The 22,347-nt window shown below is 41.8% G+C and overlaps 1 protein-coding gene across 3 annotated transcripts in view; it reads left to right on the forward strand.

Annotated features, from left to right (window-relative positions):
* The window catches only part of LOC126293673 (uncharacterized), a 211,207-nt gene that overhangs the window by 143,179 nt on the left and 45,681 nt on the right, over window positions 1–22,347 (forward strand). For all 3 annotated transcript variants that reach the window (XM_049986965.1, XM_049986967.1, XM_049986966.1), the window contains exon 8: window positions 4,721–4,982. In XM_049986965.1, coding sequence (XP_049842922.1) covers window positions 4,721–4,982 — 262 coding nt within the window. The remainder of the gene's footprint in view (window positions 1–4,720; window positions 4,983–22,347) is intronic.

The raw sequence follows: 22,347 nt of genomic DNA on the forward strand, positions 1-22,347 counted from the left end.
CTTCACTTGTAACAAAAGCACGTCCATCTTCCTCCAAGACTGAAAAAAATAAAAAGTGGCATGCAAGCAAACATGTGCCTGGAAGTTGCAGATATTCCCACTTCCTAGAATCTTTGGTCTACTGACATATATAATAGAAAGAAACTTCCACATGGGAAAAATATATTAAAAACAAAGATTCCAAGAGTTACCAAGCGGGAAAACGCCGGCAGACAGGCACAAGAACAAAACACACAAACACACACACAGAATTACTAGCTTTCGCAACCGATGGTTGCTTCTTCAGGAAGGAGAGGGAAAGACGAAAGGATGTGGGTTTTAAGGGAGAGGGTAAGGAGTCATTCCAATCCCGGGAGCGGAAAGACTTCTGTTAGGAGGAAAAAAAGGACAGGTGTACACTCGCGCACACACACACACACACACACACACACACACACACACACGCACACATATCCATCCGCACATACACAGCATATGTGTACACCTTCCGGGTTACAGGACTGGAGTAGGTGGTGGTGGGAGTGTGCATGGGACAGGTTTTACATCGGGGGCGGTTACAAGGGTAGGAGACAGAGGGTAGAAAAGGTGGTTTGGGGATATCATAGGGATGAACTAAGAGGTTACGAAGGTTAGGTGGACGGCGGAAAGACACACTTCGTGGAGTGGGGAGGATTTCGTGAAGGATGGATCTCATTTCAGGGCAGGATTTGAGGAAGTCGTATCCCTGCTGGAGAGCCACATTCAGAGTCTGATCCACTCGCGGAAAGTATCCTGTCACAAGTGGGGCACTTTTGTGGTTCTTCTGTGGGAGGTTCTGGGTTTGAGGGGATGAGGAAGTGGCTCTGGTTATTTGCTTCTGTACCAGGTCAGGAGGGTAGTTTCGGGATGCGAAAGCGATTTTCAGGTTGTTGGTGTAATGGTTCAGGGATTCCGGACTGGAGCAGATTCGTTTTCCACGAAGACCTATGCTGTAGGGAAGGGACCGTTTGATGTGGAATGGGTGGCAGCTGTCATAATGGAGGTACTGTTGTTTGTTGGTGGGTTTGATGTGGACGCACGAGTGAAGCTGGCCATTGGACAGATGGAGGTCAACGTCAAGGAAAGTGGCATGAGATTTGGAGTAGGACCAGGTGAATCTGATGGAACCAAAGGAGTTGAGGTTGGAGAGGAAATTCTGGAGTTGTTCTTCACTGTGAGTCCAGATCATGAAGATGTCATCAATAAATCTGTACCAAACTTTGGGTTGGCAGGCATGGGTAACCAAGAAGGCTTCCTCTAAGCGACCCATGAATAGGTTGGCGTACGAGGGGGCCATCCTGGTACCCATGGCTGTTCCCTTTAATTGTTGGTATGTCTGGCCTTCAAAAGTGAAGAAGTTGTGGGTCAGGATGAAGCTGGCTAAGGTAATGAGGAAGGAGGTTTTAGGTAGGGTGGATCAGCGTGAAAGGAAGTGCTCCATGGTTCAGCTTCATCCTGACCCATACTCGTAAACACATTGTGTAATTTTTGTACAGAGAAGGACATTTTATTTGAAAGCCACTGCCCAGTATCAGCAGATAAATATGACATTGCAGTGCCTGTGTTGTTAAGAAAAACAATGCAATGTTCCTTGGGACATGCAGCGGCTGACTTAACCACTTTGGCTATCCATGCACGATACATGGCCAGGCCAAAATTTCCATGTCATCATTCCTGTGTCACAGTCTTTACTTATGCGCACATTATGTAATTCTTGTACAGGGAACAGCCAAAGCAGTTAAGGCAACCACTCAGGAAATCTTGTTTCGAGCCCTGGTCGGGCACACATTTTCATTGTCATCATTCCCTAATACAGCTGATGCTTGTTTGTATTTGCAACTTCAAATACATTTCGTGTATTTCATAATGGCTGTAGTTGCTGCAGTGCCTGTTCTTTAGGACATGAGTGCATGTCCAAAGAAACATTGCATCACTCTTATTAACAACACAGGCAACTGGAGTATTGTATTTATGCACTGATACCAGGCAGCAACTTTCAATTAAAATCTCTTCCCCTGTACTATGGGAACGAAATAACCTATGTACTGAGTACAGGTTGTGATGCAGGAATGACAGTGTATTGAAGTTTGGATCTAGCCATGTGTTGCGCAAGAATAGCTACATCCACATCTACATTTGTACTCCGCAAGCCACCCAACGGTGTGTGACGGAGGGCACTTTACGTGCCACTGTCATTACCTCCCTTTTCTGTTCCAGTCGCGTATGGTTCAGGGGAAGAACGACTGTCTGAAAGCCTCCGTGCACAAATCTCTCTAATTTTTCATTCGTGATCTCCTCGGGAGCTATAAGTAGGGGGAAGCAATATATTTGACACCTCATCCAGAAACACACCTTCTCGAAACCTGGCGAGCAAACTACGCGTGATGCAGAGCACCTCTCTTGCAGAGTCTGCCACTTGAGTTTGCTAAACATCTCCGTAATGCTATCACGGTTACCAAATAACCCTGTGACGAAACGCGCCACTCTTCTTTGGATCTTCTCTATCTCCTCCGTCAACCCAATCTGGTACGGATCCCATACTGATGAGCAATACTCAAGTATAGGTCGAACGAGTGTTTTGTAAGCCACCTCCTTTGTTGATGGACTACATTTTCTAAGGACTCCCCCATGAATCTCAATCTTGTACCCACCTTACCAACAATTAATTTTATATGATCATTCCATTTCAGATCATTCCTCATGCATACACCCAGATATTTTACAGAAGTAACTACTACGAGTGTTCATTCCGCTATCATATAATAATACAATAAAGGATCCTTCTTTCTATGTATTCGCAATACATTACATACGGTAATATTTTTGGAAGAGCAGAGTGCTTTTGTGAATGTGTGTTTATGCATTCAAATTCAGCACTGTGATGATCTTACAGTTCAAGGAAGAAGTTACAGAGTAAAAATATATTTGATATAAGCTTTTTATATGTTTTTGTGCTCAGTTGAGTAATGCATCTGAATGGAGCACAGTACGCTTAGTCACCATTGATCAGGTTTATTGGAGATCTACTGAAGTCATTTAATTTGTGCTGCTCAAGAATGTTTACAGAATGAAATTTCTATGAATTTGAAAATGTTTATAGGCTTAAAAGTAGTTTTGCTATTGAAGAAATAGGTGACATGTTACTAACATATAGAGAATATCACCAGATACATAAAAGCAGTAGAATTAATTGAGAACTACTATTTCTGGGAAAAACGAAAGAAAACAAAATTGTAGTGTACAGTTCATTGGGGGGTAAGAACAAGTTGAATGCCTGCATCTTAAAACATATTCATTATTATTTTAAGAGGCCATTGTGACTGTTTGTCATAGTGAAAATACAGTGTGTTTCAGAATGAATATATGAGTTTTAATGTTTGGTAGTATTTATTAAATTCAACTTATAATTATAAATAACACATCAAATGAAAGGGCAACTCAAACAGATTTGTTTGTATATCCATGTGCAAAGGTAAGAGTATGGAACGACCAGGAATGAATGAAAAACATTTTAAATGAGTGAGAATTTATCACGTGTAGTCCCAAGAAACCAGTTCATCTTTGTCGTTTGCAGTTGTTACAAGCTCTAAAACATACGTACTACGGCTTACGTGCCAGCTTCCCAAACAAAATTTTGCTGCGTAAGATGAACATTTTCTGGATCGTGTCATCTTCAGTGGTGAATGTGAACACACGTAATGTGTGTATCTGGGAGTAAGCAAATCCCCACGAGATGGTACAGTTAAGTTTTTCGGTGAAGTAACTGTAACTGACATTTCTCAGCAGAGAAGTGGTGCATCTTCTCACTGGCATAGCTCAGCATGCGACTGGTTAAACGACTTTGTACCTGACCGCTGGATTGGCCCCAACTGGATGACAGACCTAGTTTTATATGATCTTCATGTTCACACACGATCTGACCCCATACGATTTTTGCCTTTGGGGGTTTCATAAAGGATGATGCGTATCTGTCTCCGTTACAAGGTGATCTATCCAACTTCAGAAACAGCACTGTTGCAACGGTTACTATAGACATAATGATCAAGGTTTTGGAAAATCTCACCTATCGACTTGAAGTGTGACGATGGTGCTCACTTTGAACACTTTTAAGAAAAACTGTTATAGTTGCTCTTTCATTTGATGTATTATTTATAATTGTAAGTCAGATGTAATAAATTCTATAAAACCTTAAAACCTGTATATTCATTTTCAAACACCCTGTACATTATCAGTATCTTCTGTGTATTAAAAAGTATCTCTTGCACCCTATTCGAGAAGAGGATGATGAAATCTCACCATGTCTCGCTGCCTCCACTAATGTATTACTCAGGTACCTTAATGTTGATAAGATATCAGAAATTCTGCCTTTCCTTTTTCACTTTTTGGTATGACTGAAAAGAGGCACCATTATTTGTCTCACTCATTTGGCTGTTTGATTCTCGAGGTATTGGGAAACTTTCAGATATTATGTTCAGGGACAAACTAGTGGAATGCAGATATCGGATGTCATCTACCAGGGGCTGTGACAGGTGTGAAAGAAGCTTGTCTCACACTAACAGTCAAACAGTTCCAGATGTGACATTTACTGTGTGTGTCCCACTATTAATGACAATGTGTTACACCTTTTTCATCCAGTTGCCATTGCTTGAGAAATATTTATATTTATAATGTATAGTGCTTATAAATTTTTTTCCTAAAACAGTAAACAGTCCACATACAATCAAAGGTGTGGAGAATATAACCAGTGAAAAGATAGAAGACGATGAACTACTCTTGTCGGGGACAGAGATGGACCCCATTTGCATCGAGTACGATAGCGATGTGGAGGAGGTTCCAGTCGACGACCCAAAGACGGAGCCATCTTTTACACGGCAGAGTGAGGAGCTGAAGAGCCTGGATGAACCATCCACGAGTGGCTTACAGTCCAGTGCAGGGAAGCGACTGTCGGGTGAAGGGGCCGATATGTAAGTATGTGGCTTTTGTTAGAGACAACTTTATGTGCTTATCTGTGTGTGTTTACTGAGGCATATTTTTAGGAAAAAATTCTGTTAGTTTCTCTTGAGTCTGGCGTGAGCAACCAGAGATAGCAGTTACGTGTGTGTGAGGAGCGCTTGTTTGTGTGAAAGCATGAGAGTTTTTCCTGTCTGATAAAAACTTTGGCTGAAAGCTTAACGTGTAACAGTCTTTTTGTTGTGCGTGTCTGCAAGTCAAATGTGTCATCTTTACAGTGAGTTGCAATTTATCCTTTCTGTATCATTGATATTCCAACCTGGGCCTCCCATGGTTTGATTTTGTCGCTTTTTAAAGCGTTTTAAATTTATTATTACACTACTGGCCATTAAAATTCCTACACCAAGAAGAAATGCAGATGATAAATGGGTATTCATTGGACAAATATATTGTGCTAGAACTGACATGTGATTAGATTTCCATGCAGTTTGGGTGCATAGATCCTGAGAAATCAGCATCCAGAACAACCACCGCTGGCCATAATAACGGCCTTGATACACCTGGGCATCCAGTCAAACAGAGCTTGGATGGCGTGTACCGGTACAGCTGGCCATGCAGCTTCAACACGATACCACAGTTCATCAAGAGTAGTGACTGGTGTATTGTGACGAGCCAGTTGCTCGGCCACCATTGACCAGACGTTTTCAATTGGTGAGATCTGGAGAATGTGCTGGCCAGGGCGGCAGTCGAACATTTTTTCTATCCAGAAAGACCTGTACAGGACCTGCAACATGCAGTCGTGCATTATCCTGCTGAAATGTAGGGTTTCGAATGAAGAGTTGAGCCATGGGTCGTAACACATCTGGAATGTAATGTCCACTGTTCAAAGTGCTGTCAATGTGAACAAGAGGTGATTGAGACGTGTAACCAATGGTACCCCATACCATCATGCCGGGTGATACACCAGTATGATGATGACGAGTACATGCTTCCAATGTGCGTTCACCGCAATGTCACCAAACACGGATGCGACCATCATGATGCTGTAAACAGAACATGGATTCATCCGAAAAAATGACATTTTGCCTTCCATGCACCCAGATTCGTCGCCGAGTACACCATCCCCAGCGCTCCTGTCTGTGATGCACCATCAAGGGTAACAGCAGCCACGTCTCCGAGCTGATAGTCCATGCTGCTGCAAACATTGTCGAACTGTTCATGCAGATGGTTGTTGTCTTGCCAACGTCCCCATCTGTTGACTCAGGGATCGAGACGTGGCTGCACAATCCGTTACAGCCATGCGGATAAAATGTCTGTCATCTAGACTGCTAGTGATACGAGGCCATTGGGATCCAGCACGGTGTTCCGTATTACCCTCCTGAACCCACCGATTCCATGTTCTGCTAACAGTCATTGGATCTCAACCAACGCGAGCAGCAATGTCCTGATACAATAAACCGCAATCGCAATAGGCTAGAATCCAACATTTATCAAATTCGGAAACGTGATGGTACGAATTTCTCCTCCTTACACGAGGCATCACAGCAACGTTTCACCAGGCAACGCTGGTCAACATTTCACCAGGCAACGGCGGTCAACTGCTGTTTGTGTATGGTATCGGTTGGAAATTTTCCTCATGTAAGCACATTGTAGGTGTCGCCACTGGCGCCAACCTTGTGTGAATGCTCTGTACAGCTAATCATCTGCATACCACAGCATCGTCTCCCTGTCGGTGTAATTTCGCGTCTGTAGCATGTCATCTTCGTGGGGTAGCAATTTTAGTGGCCAGTAGCATATTATTATGCATTCCATCATTTTATGTCTTCATCTATATCCATGCTCAGCCTCCCTTCGTGAAGACTATGGCGCAGGGTGAAATGTTTCTTCTTACTTTTTCTAGTTTGATGAGAGCTGTTGATGGATAAAAGAGTCCATTAGTTGATCTGTAGAATTTCTGTTTGTTAATTCTTCAAAGTATGTGAATATATTTATCGGTCAGTGTGTTTCCTATGATGAAAGGACCCTGCTAATCGGTGCCTCTTGAACCATGCATCAGCTCTTCTGAAAAGATGTCATCTCCTGAGCAGATGTCCTCTCCGAGAGACACTGAAAGAGCTTCCTGATTTTTCAGTGCATCCACTGGAACAACACACTGAGACAGTTTGAACTCGATATATTGCCTCCAGTATACAATTCTAAATGACAGACTAAATACATCTGCATATTTCAGTCAGACAAGAGAATGTGTGTCTATCAGAGTCCATCAAGACAATAAGCACTGGTACAAATACATTTCACCATCATTTGTTCTCCAATGAGCATTTCTTTGGTGTCACAGAGATCATATTCTCTCCATGCCCTTCAGCCATAACACCACAGAGCAGACAACTCCACTTAGCAGGTAGAGGCACCCGCTTGTGGCTACTCAGACAATAAAAAACCACCCAAAAGTGGGGTGCTTTCTATTGCTAACTACCTTAACTCGCAAATATCTTTTGTCAGCCAGTGGAGAGCAGGGAAGTGGGACATCTCTTTCCCAGAGTGGTATTTTACCCTTCAGGGACACTTAACATAATACCACATATTGGGATTTTTTCCGTTCAATTTGCATGTGGAACATGGGAGTAGTAACTACGTAAAGCCTTTGTGCGTGCTGTATTTAGTTTACTGTCGTATTACGTACAGGAGCAATACATAGGGGGCCATAGTGTATTCCTAGATTTATCACTTCATTGTGATTCTTGGAACTTGGTAAGTAGAATTTCGCTCGAAAGCATGGCATCTTTTTTCAAGCATTTCCATGATACTCCCCTATGGTGTTACAGCCCAACTCTGCAGTTTCTAATTTTATGAATTCTCAACTGATCAGTTCAACTGTGCTCTTGAGTCTTTCAGTCGGGGCATATAACATGTTGAAATAAACTCGTTAAATTCTTTCTTTGTTCAATTAGCAGATTTGTAAAGCCAGGAAGAGACTGGATTGGAAAATGAATCCTTCAGTTGTCCTTCTAAAACTTGAGTAAGCACACTGAGAAATAACTTTCACTTCATAGCAATTTTATTAGCATTGTATAATAACATACGGATGTCAGTGGGCATTCAATAGTGATGAAACTTTAGAACACAGATTGACTTAATATACCAATGCTTTCAATTAAATCTTGGAAATATTCAGAGATCAACAACAGTTGGTAGCACAATCTTTTTGGAAACACTGGCCTTCGCTCCAATTGAGGCATCAGAATTTCTGGCTGCCACAGTGAAGATACTATGTCAGCATATTGTGTCATCCACATCATCAACATATTCCAAAAGAAAACTAGCATTCACATAATATAGAATCACAATCAATTAAAACACAGTATAAACAACTTTTCAATCAACCAATATGGTATGACTCCTTTACAGGGAGTTTCAAACCTTTTAGGTAACAGGTGATGTTGTTGTTGTGGTCTTCAGTCCTGAGACTGGTCTGATGCAGCTCTCCATGCTACTCTATCCTCTGCAAGCTCCTTCATCTCCCAGTACTTACTGCAACGTACGTCCTTCTGAATCTGCTTAGTGTATTCATCTCTTGGTCTCCCTCTATGATTTTTACCCTTCACACTGCCCTCCAATGCTAAATTTGTGATCCCTTGATGCCTCAGAACTTGTCCTTCCAACCAGTCCCTTCTTCTTGTCAAGTTGTGCCACAAACTCCTCATCTCCCCATTTCTATTCAATACCTCCTCATTAGTTATGGGATCTACCCATCTAAAGTCAGCATTCTTCTGTGGCACCACATGTGATAGTGAATTCAAAATCTATTACATTGAGATAGGGAAGCAATGATTGGAAATGCATATTTATTGTGTTATGGATGACATATACAGCATATACCATATGAGTGGCATACCAACTGTTTCTTTAGGAACGGGGGTGGAGTGGGGGCAAGCATACCCATTTACTGATTTCGTCTTTCAACAAAACTGTTAAGAATATGTGAATACCGATAGAGTGTGGGAAGTTGTATTAGGTGATCAGTGCTATGTTGTTCTACAGAGAGTAACAACTCATTGTTGCTAAATATGGACCCAATTTTATAGGTCATGCTCTTGCAATTCGTTGCTTTAATTTTTAAAAAGACATCTTTTATCTGGGAAGACATTGGTCATACATTGTTGTGAGACCATTTCCGAAAAGGAGTTCATGTTTAATGTAGGCTGCAAATATCGATCGGGCAGAAAGTAATATTTTGTTTTTATTATCATTATTATTATTTTACAAACACTGTGCATCACATCTTGATGACAAAAAGAAAAATATAATTTGTTTGAAAAAGAAAGAGGCATTTATTTTGTTTTTAATTGGACTAAAAGATTTTACGTATAATTTCGAAATGCAGTTCTCCTTTTGACAGTTCGGGAAACAAATTCTTTCATGACTTTCTAAGATTAATTTTTCCAGCCCTGACTTGATGAACATGGAGGAGGAGTAGATAGGTGAGTCTCAACTGAGTCGTCGTTCATCTGAGGCAAGTTTTAAGTCGTCTCAAAGTGCTGAATGACCTCATAGGATGCTGACACTACTGACACTATCAGAATCGGAGTGATGAGGCGAATAAATTCCTGAAAGAGTTCTTTAACCCTACCAGGTTCAACAATAAGTTTTCTTCCAACAGAGGGTACATTACATGGTTGTATACCAGTCGTAATGGTTCATAGCATTTCGCACTGTGTGTGAAGCCTGTCCAGGTTAGAGACTGTTATACGTACTCCAAGCAATTCGTCCAAACGTCGTATAGATGGAGAATGTGTTTTGAAAGACATAATAAATATCTTGTCAACATTGGATTGGAATTTCGAACAAATATTTCCAAAATGTTCTTTCTTGAGACAATTTTTTGGGAACAGATGGTGTTTTTGTGTTGCAATTTTGATGGTATTTTTCTTGGCCGTGGGATATTTGGGTCTTTCATATTTAGGTTTTTAGAATAAACTTTGGATTTCTCTAAAAGCATATCCAATGCTTCTATAATCGTAAAATTTGCAACAGCTACTTTTACAACCCCTGCAGAATGTTTCGCTATGGTTGCATCAAACTTTTGGTTCTGTAGGGATCTGGCCAGTTCTTCACACAAATACTTCAGTTGCTACTGTTATATAAAAAATAGTGTCAAACTTTTTGAGTTGCTTTGCATAGCCCCATAGGACTGACCTTCTTTTGTCTCTGAGCTTGGTACATTCAATTTCTCGAGCACCGATTTCTGGACCCACTCATAGTTTTCTCTGAAACGTGTCAAAGATTTCACTCCTACAACCCATCATTGGAGTTAGTCATTGAACTTTTGGGTTTGGATTCATCTCATCAATATTAGATGGTAGCACAACATTTAGCCTATACACGTTTTCCCCCCATGAACCATGGACCTTGCTGTTGGTGGGGAGGCTTGTGTGCCTCAACGATACAGATAGCCGTACCGTAGGTGCAACCACAACGGAGGGGTATCTGTTGAGAGGCCAGACAAACGTGTGGTTCCTGAAGAGGGGCAGCAGCCTTTTCAGTAGTTGCAGGGGCAACAGTCTGGATGATTGACTGATCTGGCCTTGCAACACTAACCAAAACGGCTTTGCTGTTGTGGTACTGCGAACGGCTGAAAGCAAGGAGAAACTACAACCGTAATCTTTCCCGAGGGCATGCAGCTTTACTGTATGGTTAAATGATGATGACGTCCTCTTGGGTAAAATATTTTGGATGTAAAATAGCCCCCCCATCGGCTCTCCGGGCGGGGACTACTCAAGAGGACGTCATTATCAGGAGAAAGAAAACTGGCGTTCTACGGATCGGAGCGTGGAATGTCAGATCCCTTAATCGGGCAGATAGGTTAGAAAATTTAAAAAGGGAAATGGATAGGTTGAAGTTAGATATAGTGGGAATTAGTGAAGTTCGGTGGCAGGAGGAACAAGACTTTTGGTCAGGTGAATACAGGGTTATAAATACAAAATCAAATAGGGGTAATGCAGGAGTACGTTTAATAATGAATAAAAACTAGGAATACGGGTAAGCTACTACAAACAACATAGTGAACGCATTATTGTGGCCAAGATAAGACACGAAGCCCACGCCTACTACAGTAGTACAAGTTCATATGCCAACTAGCTCTGCAGATAACGAAGAAATTGAAGAAATGTATGATGAAATAAAAGAAATTATTCAGATAGTGAAGGGAGACGAAAATTTAATAGTCATGGGTGACTGGAATTCGGTAGTAGGAAAAGGGAGAGAAGGAAACGTAGTAGGTGAATATGGATTGGGGCTAAGAAATGAAAGAGGAAGCCGCCTGGTAGAATTTTGCACAGAGCACAACTTAATCATAGCTAACACTTGGTTCAAGAGTCATAAAAGAACGTTGTATACATGGAAGAAGCCTGGAGATACTGACAGGTTTCAGATAGATTATATAATGGTAAGACAGAGATTTAGGAACCAGGTTTTAAATTGTAAGACATTCCCAGCGGAAGATGTGGACTCTGACCACATTCTATTGGTTATGAACTGTAGATTAAAACTGAAGAAACTGCAAAAAGGTGGGGATTTAAATAGATGGGACCTGGATAAACTGACTAAACCAGAGGTTGTACAGAGTTTCAGGGACAGCATAAGGGAACAATTAACAGGAATGGTGGAAAGAAATACTGTAGAAGAAGAATGGGTAGCTCTGAGGGATGAAGTAGTGAAGGCAGCAGAGGATCAAGTAGGTAAAAAGATGAGGGCTAGTAGAAATCTTTGGGTAACAGAAGAAATATTGAAACTAATTGATGAAAGAAGAAAATATAAAAATGCAGTAAATGAAGCAGGTAAAAAGCAATACAAACGTCTCAAAAATGAGATTGACAGGAAGTGCAAAATGGCTAAGCAGGCATGGCTAGAGGACAAATGTGAGGATGTAGAGGCTTATCTCACTAGGGCTAAGATGGATACAGCTTACAGGAAAATTTTAATTTTAATTTTAAATTAAAATTTTAATAATTTAAGACCTTTGGAGAAAAGAGAGCCCCTTGTATGAATATCAAGAGCTCAGATGGAAACCCAGTTCTAACCAAAGAGGGGAAAGCAGAAAGGTGGAAGGAGTATATAGAGGGTCTATACAAGGGTGATGTACTTGAGGGCAATATTATGGAAATGGAAGATGTAGATGAAGATGAAATGTGAGATATGATACTGCGTGAAGAGTTTGCAGAGCACTGAAAGACCTGAGTGGGAACAAGGCCCTGGGAGTAGACAACATTCCATTATAACTACTGACGGCCTTGGGGGAGCCAGTTCTGACAAAACTCTACAATCTGGGGAGCAAGATGTATGAGACAGGCAAAAACCCCTCAGACTTCAAGAATAATATAATAATTCCAATCCCAAAGAAAGCAGATTTTGATAGATGTTAAAATTACCGAACTATCAGTTTAATAAGTCACAGCTGCAAAATACTAACACAAATTCTTTACAGACGAATGGAAAAACTGGTAGAAGCCGACATCGGGGAAGATCGGTTTGGATTCCGTAGAAATATTGCAATACTGACCTTACGACTTATCTTAGAGAAAAGATTAAGGGCAGGCAAATGTACGTTCCTAGCATTTGTAGACTTAGAGAAAGCTATTGAAAATGCTGACTGGAATACTCTCTTTCAAATTCTAAAGTTGGCAGGGGTAAAATACAGGGAGCGAAAGGCTATTTACAATTTGTACAGAAAGCAGATGGCAGTTATAAGAGTCGAGGGGCATGAAAGGGAAGCAGTGGTTGGGAAGGGAGTGAGACAGAGTTGTAGCCTGTCCCCGATGTTATTGAATCTGTATATTGAGCAAGCAGTAAAGGAAACAAAAGAAAAATTGGGAGTAGGTATTAAAATCCATGGAGAAGAAATAAAATCTTTGAGGTTTGCCGATGACGTAATTCTGTCAGAGACAGCAAAGGACTTGGAAGAGCAGTTGAACGGGATGGACAGTGTCTTGAAAGGAGGATATAAGATGACCACCAAAAAGCAAAATGAGGATAATGTAATATGGAGTGATGCTGAGGGAATTAGACTAGGAAATGAGACTCTGAAAGTAGTAAAGGAGTTTTGCTATTTGGGGAGCAAAATAACTGATGATGGTCGAAGTAGAGAGGATATAAAATGTAGACTGGCAATGGCAAGGAAAGCTTTTCTGAAGAAGAGAAATTTGTTAACATTGGTTAGATTTAAGTGTGAGGAAGTTGTTTCTGAAAAGTATTTGTATGGAGTGTAGCCATGTATGGAAATGAAACATGGACAATAAATAGTTTGGACAAGAAGAGAATAGAAACTTTCGAAATGTGGTGCTGCAGAGGAATGTTGAAAATTAGGTGGGTAGATCACGTAACTAATGAGGAGGTATTGAATAGGATTTGGGAGAAGAGCAGTTTGTGGCACAACTTGACTAGAAGAAGGGATGGATTGGTAGGACAACGTCCTGAGGCATCAAGGGATCCCAAATTTAGCATTGGAGGGCAGTGTGGTAGGTAAAAATCGTAGAGGGCGACCAAGAGATGAATACACTAAGCAGATTCAGAAGGATGTAGGTTGCACTAGGTACTGGGAGATGAAGGAGCTTGCACTGGATAGATTAGCATGGAGAGTTGCACCAAACCAGTCTCAGGACTGGAGACCACAACAACAACAACAACAACAACAACAACAACAACATGTTTTTCATTTTTGCAGATTCTAGAATTATATTTGAGACGTCTTTCACAGTTAGAAGTACATCTTACAATGAATCACAGCTTCTTGAAACATCCTATAGCGCCAGATACACACAATGATTGCAGCAGTGGATGTAACACTTTGGCTGGTCTTGAAGAAGGATTTCCTTCACACCTTTGTTTCACCCACACATATTAGCTGCACCATCGAAACAGTGGGAATGTAGAAACTTAATTTCTAGTGACAATCTTAGAAGGATGTCTTTAATGGTAGTTGCCAGCGTTTGCACCTTGGTGTCTGGCAGACTATATAAACTCAGAAAAAGTTCTTTTATTTCTGAGTGTCTCAGTATCAACACAATGTACAAAAAGAGTGAACTACTACTGGCTTACCAAACCATAATTTGCCATAATTCCATTAAATGAGGAATATTTATTTCTTACACAATTTGTGGTAGATCATACGGGCCATAATTTCCAGTACTCCATTTTGTATCATGGCTCCAATGAAGTGTCAAGCCATTTAAGCCATCTCTTCAGCTCTGTCACATCATCCTTCCTCTCATCGAGAAGTGTCATGAGATTCCCAGAGGCCGTTTCATGACCTCTCATGTGTTTCCTGTTCGGCCTAGGAACTTGAGCGGACTGAAAATTGCTAATGAAGGGTTCTAGCTTTCTACTGATCAGTCACCAGATATTGCCTGACTTGGGCAATCACAGATGTGCTATTTTCATGTTGCTGAATAATTACGAGAGACCCTCTATGAAAAAAACTCTTCTCATGTATCTCGAACTTTTTCGTAGCTTTTTTCCAGTCACAGAAACCATCTTTAAGAAAATCCATCTCTTTCTGTGGTCTTCTGTTGTTCACTAAGTGGATGGGCCGAATGCAGTCATAGTAGTGAACACCACCACTCTTCTTAATGTAGCCACTTATAAGCCACAAAACATTTCGATTTACAGGATCTTCCATTCCTTTGAGGATACTTAAGCTTCTCTGATGCTTTGTTTCAAAAACAGGTAAACTTGAAGTAGAGCCCAATTGTGTTTCCACGTGGGAATAAGGTGTCTGCATGCATTGACAGCCCTGCCACAACTGTATGACCATCATCTCTACCCGGGATCGTTCAGGATAAGAAAGTGCAACATGACGTATCTCACACACATCACACTAACATAAAAATAGCTTTCAACAAGCGAAGTATGTTAATGGTGAGCAAATAGTATAATAGCACAAGCACAGAGAGAAACACTCATAGTTGACCATAAAATATTTAACTTAGCAGTATCAATGCTTGTGTTTCCTTGTAGATATCTTCGACTAGTCTTACTGCTGCCTGACTGAGCCTGGCCATTGTCATAGGTAAGGCTAATACTGAGGATCTGAAGGTTTTTAGTGCTACTATGACCTTCAAAAGCATCCCTTGATAGATTTTTACGACATTGTGCAGTACCATGTGTAAAATAACGAAATAGCCATAATCATATATAAATATCAGCCATGGATTGATGTATACACATAAAAAGGGAACAAAAAGTTAGATAACGGAATTTAAAAGTGACCCCACAACTCATTAACTGTAGTGTCACAAGTAAGAGGTATCACTGTAAACATAATTAAACATCTATATAGTGAACTACTGAAGAGGCTGCAAAGACCTTAAAGCAATAGTGCAGTGTCAACGGAAGAACATTAACATTAGACATAACAAACAAACTTGTACAACTCACACCAAATATATTGCAACTGATGATTTATTAGACAGAAACCCACATGGTAAATAAAATATTTCCTGCTGTAAAGATAATGTGTACTACCATATATGTTCAATGATGAACTGCAATGTAAAGCTCTGTTTTTTGTGTGTGTTTATTTGATATTCAACTTTCAGTTGTTAAATCAAGTTAAGTAAATTGAACAATTTTTGTACCATTACATGTAACATTTGTGAAGAAACTGATATGAAATACAGAGAACTCAAATCTCGTCTTCTGAGTACGAATGCTTTTCTCAATGGCTGTATAACTAGCAAGAATGAAGCGACACTCACAGTATACACCGTAATTTTCCTTTATGATAGATAAAAACATCTCACTATTTATTGTACAGAGAACTACTCATCTAGCCGGCCGGTGTGGCCGAGCACTTCAGCCTGGAACCACGCGACCGCTACGGTCGCTAGTTCGAATCCTGCCTCGGGCATGGATGTGTGTGATGTCCTTAGGTTAGTTAGGTTTAAGCAGTTCTAAGTTCTAGGGGACTGATGACCTCAGATGTTAAGTCCCACAGTGCTCAGAGCCATTTGAACTACTCATCTCTTTGAGTACTATTATTTGCTGTAAACCTTGATTGAGTATCTTTAACTGTTTATGTGTAGTGACTTGTCACGTTGCACTCTCCATGGCGTGCAGAAACGTTCATGTGCGGCGTTTATCACCAACACAAACAATCCATTTACTCTAAAGTGATGCCATTCTTCACTGCAAATACTTCAAATTACGTTCAATGAGATATGGTACTTCACTGCCAAGCGCGAATTTTGTCTATAATAAATCAAATTCTTTTATGAAATCACACAGGAAACGTTGAATAACGAAAAGAATACTCCAAGCCAATCCATAAACAGTATTTTCATAATTTTTGTGTGCAAATAATAAAACGTTTTCCGAACAAACTAATTTCAGAAAACGATGTAGCTATGCATCATTAATATAAAACGATGTAGCTTTGCATCATTAATATAATACAGTGATCCATATGACTGAAAATTCGGTTTCAGCTTCCGTTCTTTTGCGTTGCATGGCGGAAAGTTTTTTCTATAAACAGTCCGCAACAATAATTGCGACAATGAACCGGATAATAAACAAGTGCGCACTAGACTTCATGATAAAATTATGTATAATGCCTTAGTAAACGGAGGGCTGTTTTTAGCATGAAAGACAATATCTAAGCATCAAGGCAATAATTGCTACGACTGATTGAGTACATTACTGAACTACTATCGCAGAGGTGATTATGAGAAATGTGGTCCCTTAACAAAGTAGCGTGTATCAAATCATGAATGTGTTACGTATTCCGATGAGACATAAATGAGGGATATTTTGTTACTAGTCAAATTAATTAAAATTTTCATACTGAAATTTGAATGTAGTGTGTGTCATGAACTATGAACTTCACAACAACTTGCTACATAGTAATGTTTTGGAACATAACGTCTAGCTTTTCCGATCCTGCAAACAGCATAGACTTTCTCTTGCTGTGGAATAAACGTGTGATCTGAGTACATTGTCACGATGCCTAATATCAGAACAAGTTGTAATGGCTTATGGAGGAATATTCTTGCCATACTACACGTACCTTCGCATACGTCCAAATACTAGTTTTCTTTGCAAATTACAAGAATTATTCCATTTTAGTTCTCGATTCGATGACGTAGTTTGGACCTCTCTGTAGAAGTTTAACTTGTATTGTTACATAGCGATTATCGTCAACTATGTTGATTGAACCTCTATTTGCTTTGTTGTAGTAGTAGCGAATACTTAGTCACCGACCGTTGTTAAATATTTCTGGAGCTTTTCTACGCTTTTTCCTGCTTGAATCCTTGGGGCCGACCTGTTTGCCAGTGGTATGAATAGGCACTGTTTTGTGGCTTTTGCATAGAGATTTGGTGTTCCGTTAAACTCAAAATTATTTCCATTGTATCGGAAACAACTGAAATCTCTTTGCAATTACTTACAGGTACACCATAGCTGCCCCCTCTCCCCCGCTTTGCCATAAAAGTCTCACTAAGAAGTGTGGGAATATAATTACAGTTAAGTTCTTCAATGAACTACTGAGAACATTTAATATTGAGCTAAAAGAGACGTAAAATAATTACGTACCTTTCACCACAGAGGTTCACGTATATCACATCGAAACTGCAAATCAAATGTGCGTGTCTTTAATCTGTACAGAAAACTGGAGGAAAATCACTGGCTACACTGTACACGTTTGTTACCAGAGAAACAATGCATGGCGATGTACCTACGGCGTGAAGGCATGATGGTCGTGAAGAGTGGGAACGGGGGGGGGGGGGGGGGGGGTAGGGGTAGAATACTGCCTCTCCTCACATTTAGGCTATCACGTTGTTTTTATGTTCTTAAATGTTGGATCGTTCGTAGAGTGCGGCGGACATTGTCGTAGCGGCGGGCCAGGTCAGGCGCACCAACTGCGGTTTGAGCATTCGTGGCCGGAGTTTGTGATTTTCGACAGGGCCGCACTGGGCTGGTGCCTGCGTGATCACGAGACTAAACTGATCAAAAAAAGTTTTTGCACCCCCCCCCCCCCCCCCCCCCAGATCTGCGAACGTGTCTGGACTCCGATTCAAGGGGGAACAGAGCCAGGTCAGGTGTACCGACTGCTGTTTGGGGATTGTTGGACTGTTTTTGTCATTTTTGAGAGGACCGCATGGGGTTTGTACGTGCGTGACCGCTATACTAAACTGATCAAAAAAAGTTTTGCACCACCTGCAGATCTGCGAACGTGTGTGGATTTAGATTCAAGGGAAAGCGAACAGTACGTGACGAGGGTGGTTTTGAACAGTATATTATTACGGAGGTGCAGAGGATAACTTTTAACAACGTAAAGGGACAGCAAAATCAATTTTTTACAGTAAATATTTCTGCTTTAATTCTGGCCCTCCATCCCCAAATTGGGCGCACTGGCCATCTGTAGTTGGCCTATACGACACAGCCGGTCCTGAGGGCTCGATCAGTCTCAACCACTGTTCGAGGGTGCTACGCAGAATTTTTTAGGTATGCATACGGAGTCTGTCCCGCATTAGGAGTCACAGACTGAAAAATGGGACGAAGGGAGAGGACAAAATGTAGTAGGTGTTACAAGATGCTTGTCAAAAGCAAAAATCGCTGCCTTCAAAAATATTGATCCCGTATTTCTCGACGGCAGCATGGTTTATTCATGGGCTGTGCCTATAGATCAGATAAAACTCCTAGCGAATTTGGTGGGTGGGGTGGGGTTGGGGGGGGGGGGGCAGAAAGCGTATCTTGCCTCCTCCCCCCACCACCAGAATTACAGATGGGGGGTAGTGCTACTGCTCTTCCTGACCGTGCCCCCCCCCCCCCCCCCCTCCCTCACCACAGTTTTACGGTGTTGAGCATAATAACATTGTAGCTCATCGTAGTTGTTCAAAGTTATGACTGCCAGTATCAATGCATGCATGGTAATAGTGTTGTTTGTTATACCAGAAGATAGGCAGCTTGAACCCTAGCATGCAGGTCTTCATCCATTTTTACAGGGGTTTCGTATACCGATGTCTTGATTTAGTCCAAGACGAATAACTCCAGAGTTGTAAAATCCAGAGATAGTGCTGGCCATGAGAGAGGACGTCCCTTTCCAATCCAACAATGAGGGTATATGTTGTTCAAGTGCTTGCGGATATTAACATCGAAGTGGGCAGGTGCAGCGTCGTGTTGAAACCATGTCCTTTCACGGACGACAAGGGATACGGTCTCCAAGAGCTGTGGCAGCACATCTCGCAGGAATAACAGGTAATGTGGACCAGTCAAAGAGGGAGGCAGCAAATAAGGTCCTGTTAGGTGACCTCGGACAATGTCCGCCCATATGTTAACAGAGAACTGTTGCTGGTGTCCACCAGTGTGGGTGGCGTGAGGATTGTCCTCACTCCAGACATGACTGTTGCGCCTGTTGAAAGCATCATCACAAGTGCAAGAGGCCTCATCCATGAACAATACAAATTGTCTGAAGTTAGGCAGTACAGAGCTGCTGTGGGTAATCCAAATGGTTCAAATGCCTCTGAGCACTGTGGGACTTAATATCTATGGTCATCAGTCCCCTAACTAACCTAAGGACTTCACACGACACCCAGTCATCACGAGTCAGAGAAAATCTCTGACCCCGCCAGGAATCGAACCCGGGAAGCTGGGCGTGGGAAGCGAGAACGCTAGCGTACGACCACGAGCTGCGGACTGGGTAATCCAGGACAGAAGTGAAAGTAGGGACTCAGAATCTGTTGATCCCAGTGCTTCCACACATTTTTTGTGATAGTGGTGTGCATTTGTTCCACCAGTACTATCCACACTGTATACTTCAAAGTGAGCGTTTTGCAGACTAGTTGATGGGTGCTTATTACTGGGTGGTTGGCCACACGATCCATCACAATCCCCTCAAAGTCTGGTGTTCGAATATGTTTTTGGCAGGAACCTTGACTGGCTCTTTGTGGCATGAACGACCTCATCGCTCGTTAAGTTAATATCGACGGGGATAAACATCTTCCAGTTAGGATTGTGCATGTTTGGAAAGCATTAACTGTACATTTGAACTGCTTTACGGACACCACATCCTGCCACACGATACATTAAATGCATGCGTGCCAGCTCTCGTGACTAGTAACAGTGCATCTTTGACTACGCACTGTGCACTGTACACAGTAACACACCTCACCATGGACACATGACAAGCTGCCAGATGCAAGGGATAACTGATACCAGGTATGGCGGTGTGCGCGCGGCACACGTTAATGCGCCAGTGCGATGCCTTTGGTCATCACATGACACACATGCTGTGAGCTAAGTTGTGTACAGTATGTCTGTTTGCTGGTCAGGGGTGTACGGTGCTTATCACCTGCTGCCTATTCCAGTGTACAACAGACACCGGGAATGCTTCCGAGAGTGCAGCAGAGCTGCATACACTACTGCAATATATGCGCTGAGACTGGAGGTCGTTGCTTTGAACAATTACTCTGAACTCTATTGTTGTATATGGTGTAAGCTGTGTACATCGATTACACAATAAATGTGTGCTTCCTCTCACTTTAATTGGTTGTGGACACACTATCACCTGTTTCAATTTGATCCAAAAGATATGAGACACCCTGTATAATATGTCTTCTTCTCAACTACATACGCTAGCAGAGGTTGAAAATAACGCTTCAGCTGTAAATTTATTTATTTTCACGCGACCGGTTTCGGACTGTTATAAGCCCTTTTTCAGGTGTCGTAACTGTGCTGTGGCCCTCGAGTGCCCCGTGTACCAGCACCTGAAGATGGGCTTATAACAGCCGGCCGCGGTGGTCTCGCGGTTCTAGGCGCGCAGTTCGGAACCGTGCGACTGCTACGGTCGCAGGTTCAAATCCTGCCTCGGGCATGGATGTGTGTGATGTCTTTAGGCTAGTTAGGTTTAAGTAGTTCTAAGTTCTAGGGGACTAATGACCACAGCAGTTGAGTCCCATAATGCTCAGAGCCATTTGAACCATTTGGGCTTATAACAGTGCGAAACCGGTCGTGTGAAAGTAAATTTACAACTGAAGCGGTATTTTCAACCTCTGCTATAATGCTCAGTTGCGGATGTTCTAACAGGATTGTTCGCACATGTGCTAGGGCGGTGATAGATCAATGTGACCCTTTTTGATATACATATTCAGTATTCCTTATGGGCCCTTATTGATATCGGTCCTACCTACTTGAGCAATATTCTAGGATAAGAGTTTTGTAAGCAGTCTCCATTGTAAACTGAGCATATTTTCCCTGAATCCTAACCAAAGTCTGCCACCTGCTATACTTACGGCTGAGTCTATGTGATCGCTCCACTTTATATTCTGACAAATTGTTATAGCCAGCTATTTATACAATTTGATTGATTGATTCGATTAGTTACTCATCAATGTTGAGCCTTGAAATACTATAAGGGTCAACATAAAGTTTCCGTTTGTGTCTGGGCATTGAAGCGGCTTATATGCAACATAGTGCAAGTCTGATGTGGACCACCCTGGTCCATTGATCGTGACTGGGCCAAATATCTCACGAAATAAGCCTCAAACGAAACAACTACAAAGAACGAAACTCGTCTAGCTTGAAGCGGGAAATCAGATGGCGCTATCGTTGGCCCGCTAGATGGCGCTGTCGTAAGTCAAACGGATATCAACTGCGTTTCTTTAAATAGGAACCTCCATTTTTTTATTACATATTCGTGTAGTACGTAAAGAAATATGAATGTTTTAGTTGAACCACATTTTCGCTTTGTGATAGATGGCGCTGAAATAGTCACAAAAGTATAAGTACGTGGTATCACGTAACATTCCGCCAGTGCGGACGGTATTTGCTTCGTCATACATTACCCGTGTTAAAATGGACCGTTTACCAATTGCGGAAAAGGTCGATATCGTGTTGATGTATGGCTATTGTGATAAAAATGCCCAACGGGAGTGTGCTATGTATGCTGCTCGGTATCCTGGACGACATCATCCAAGTGTCCGGACCGTTCGCCGGATAGTTACGTTATTTGCGGAAATAGGAAGTGTTCAGCCACATGTGAAACGTCAACCACGACCTGCAACAAATGATGATGCCCAATTAGATGTTTCAGCTGCTGTCGCGGCTAATCGGCACATCAGTAGCAGACAAATTGCGCGAGATCGGGACTCTCAAAAACGTCGGTGTTGAGAATGCTACATCAACATCGATTGCACCCGTACCATATTTCTATGCACCAGGAATTGCATCGCGACGACTTTGAATTTCATGTACAGCTCTGCCACTGGGCACAAGAGAAATTACGGGACGATGACAGATTTTTTGCACGCGATCTATTTAGTGACGGAGCGTCATTCACCAACAGCGGTAACGTAAACCGGCACGATGGCTGCGACAAGTGGACCATCAGCG

Source organism: Schistocerca gregaria, chromosome 10 (assembly GCF_023897955.1).
Source record: "Schistocerca gregaria isolate iqSchGreg1 chromosome 10, iqSchGreg1.2, whole genome shotgun sequence".
Classification (NCBI taxonomy): Eukaryota; Metazoa; Arthropoda; class Insecta; order Orthoptera; family Acrididae; genus Schistocerca; species Schistocerca gregaria.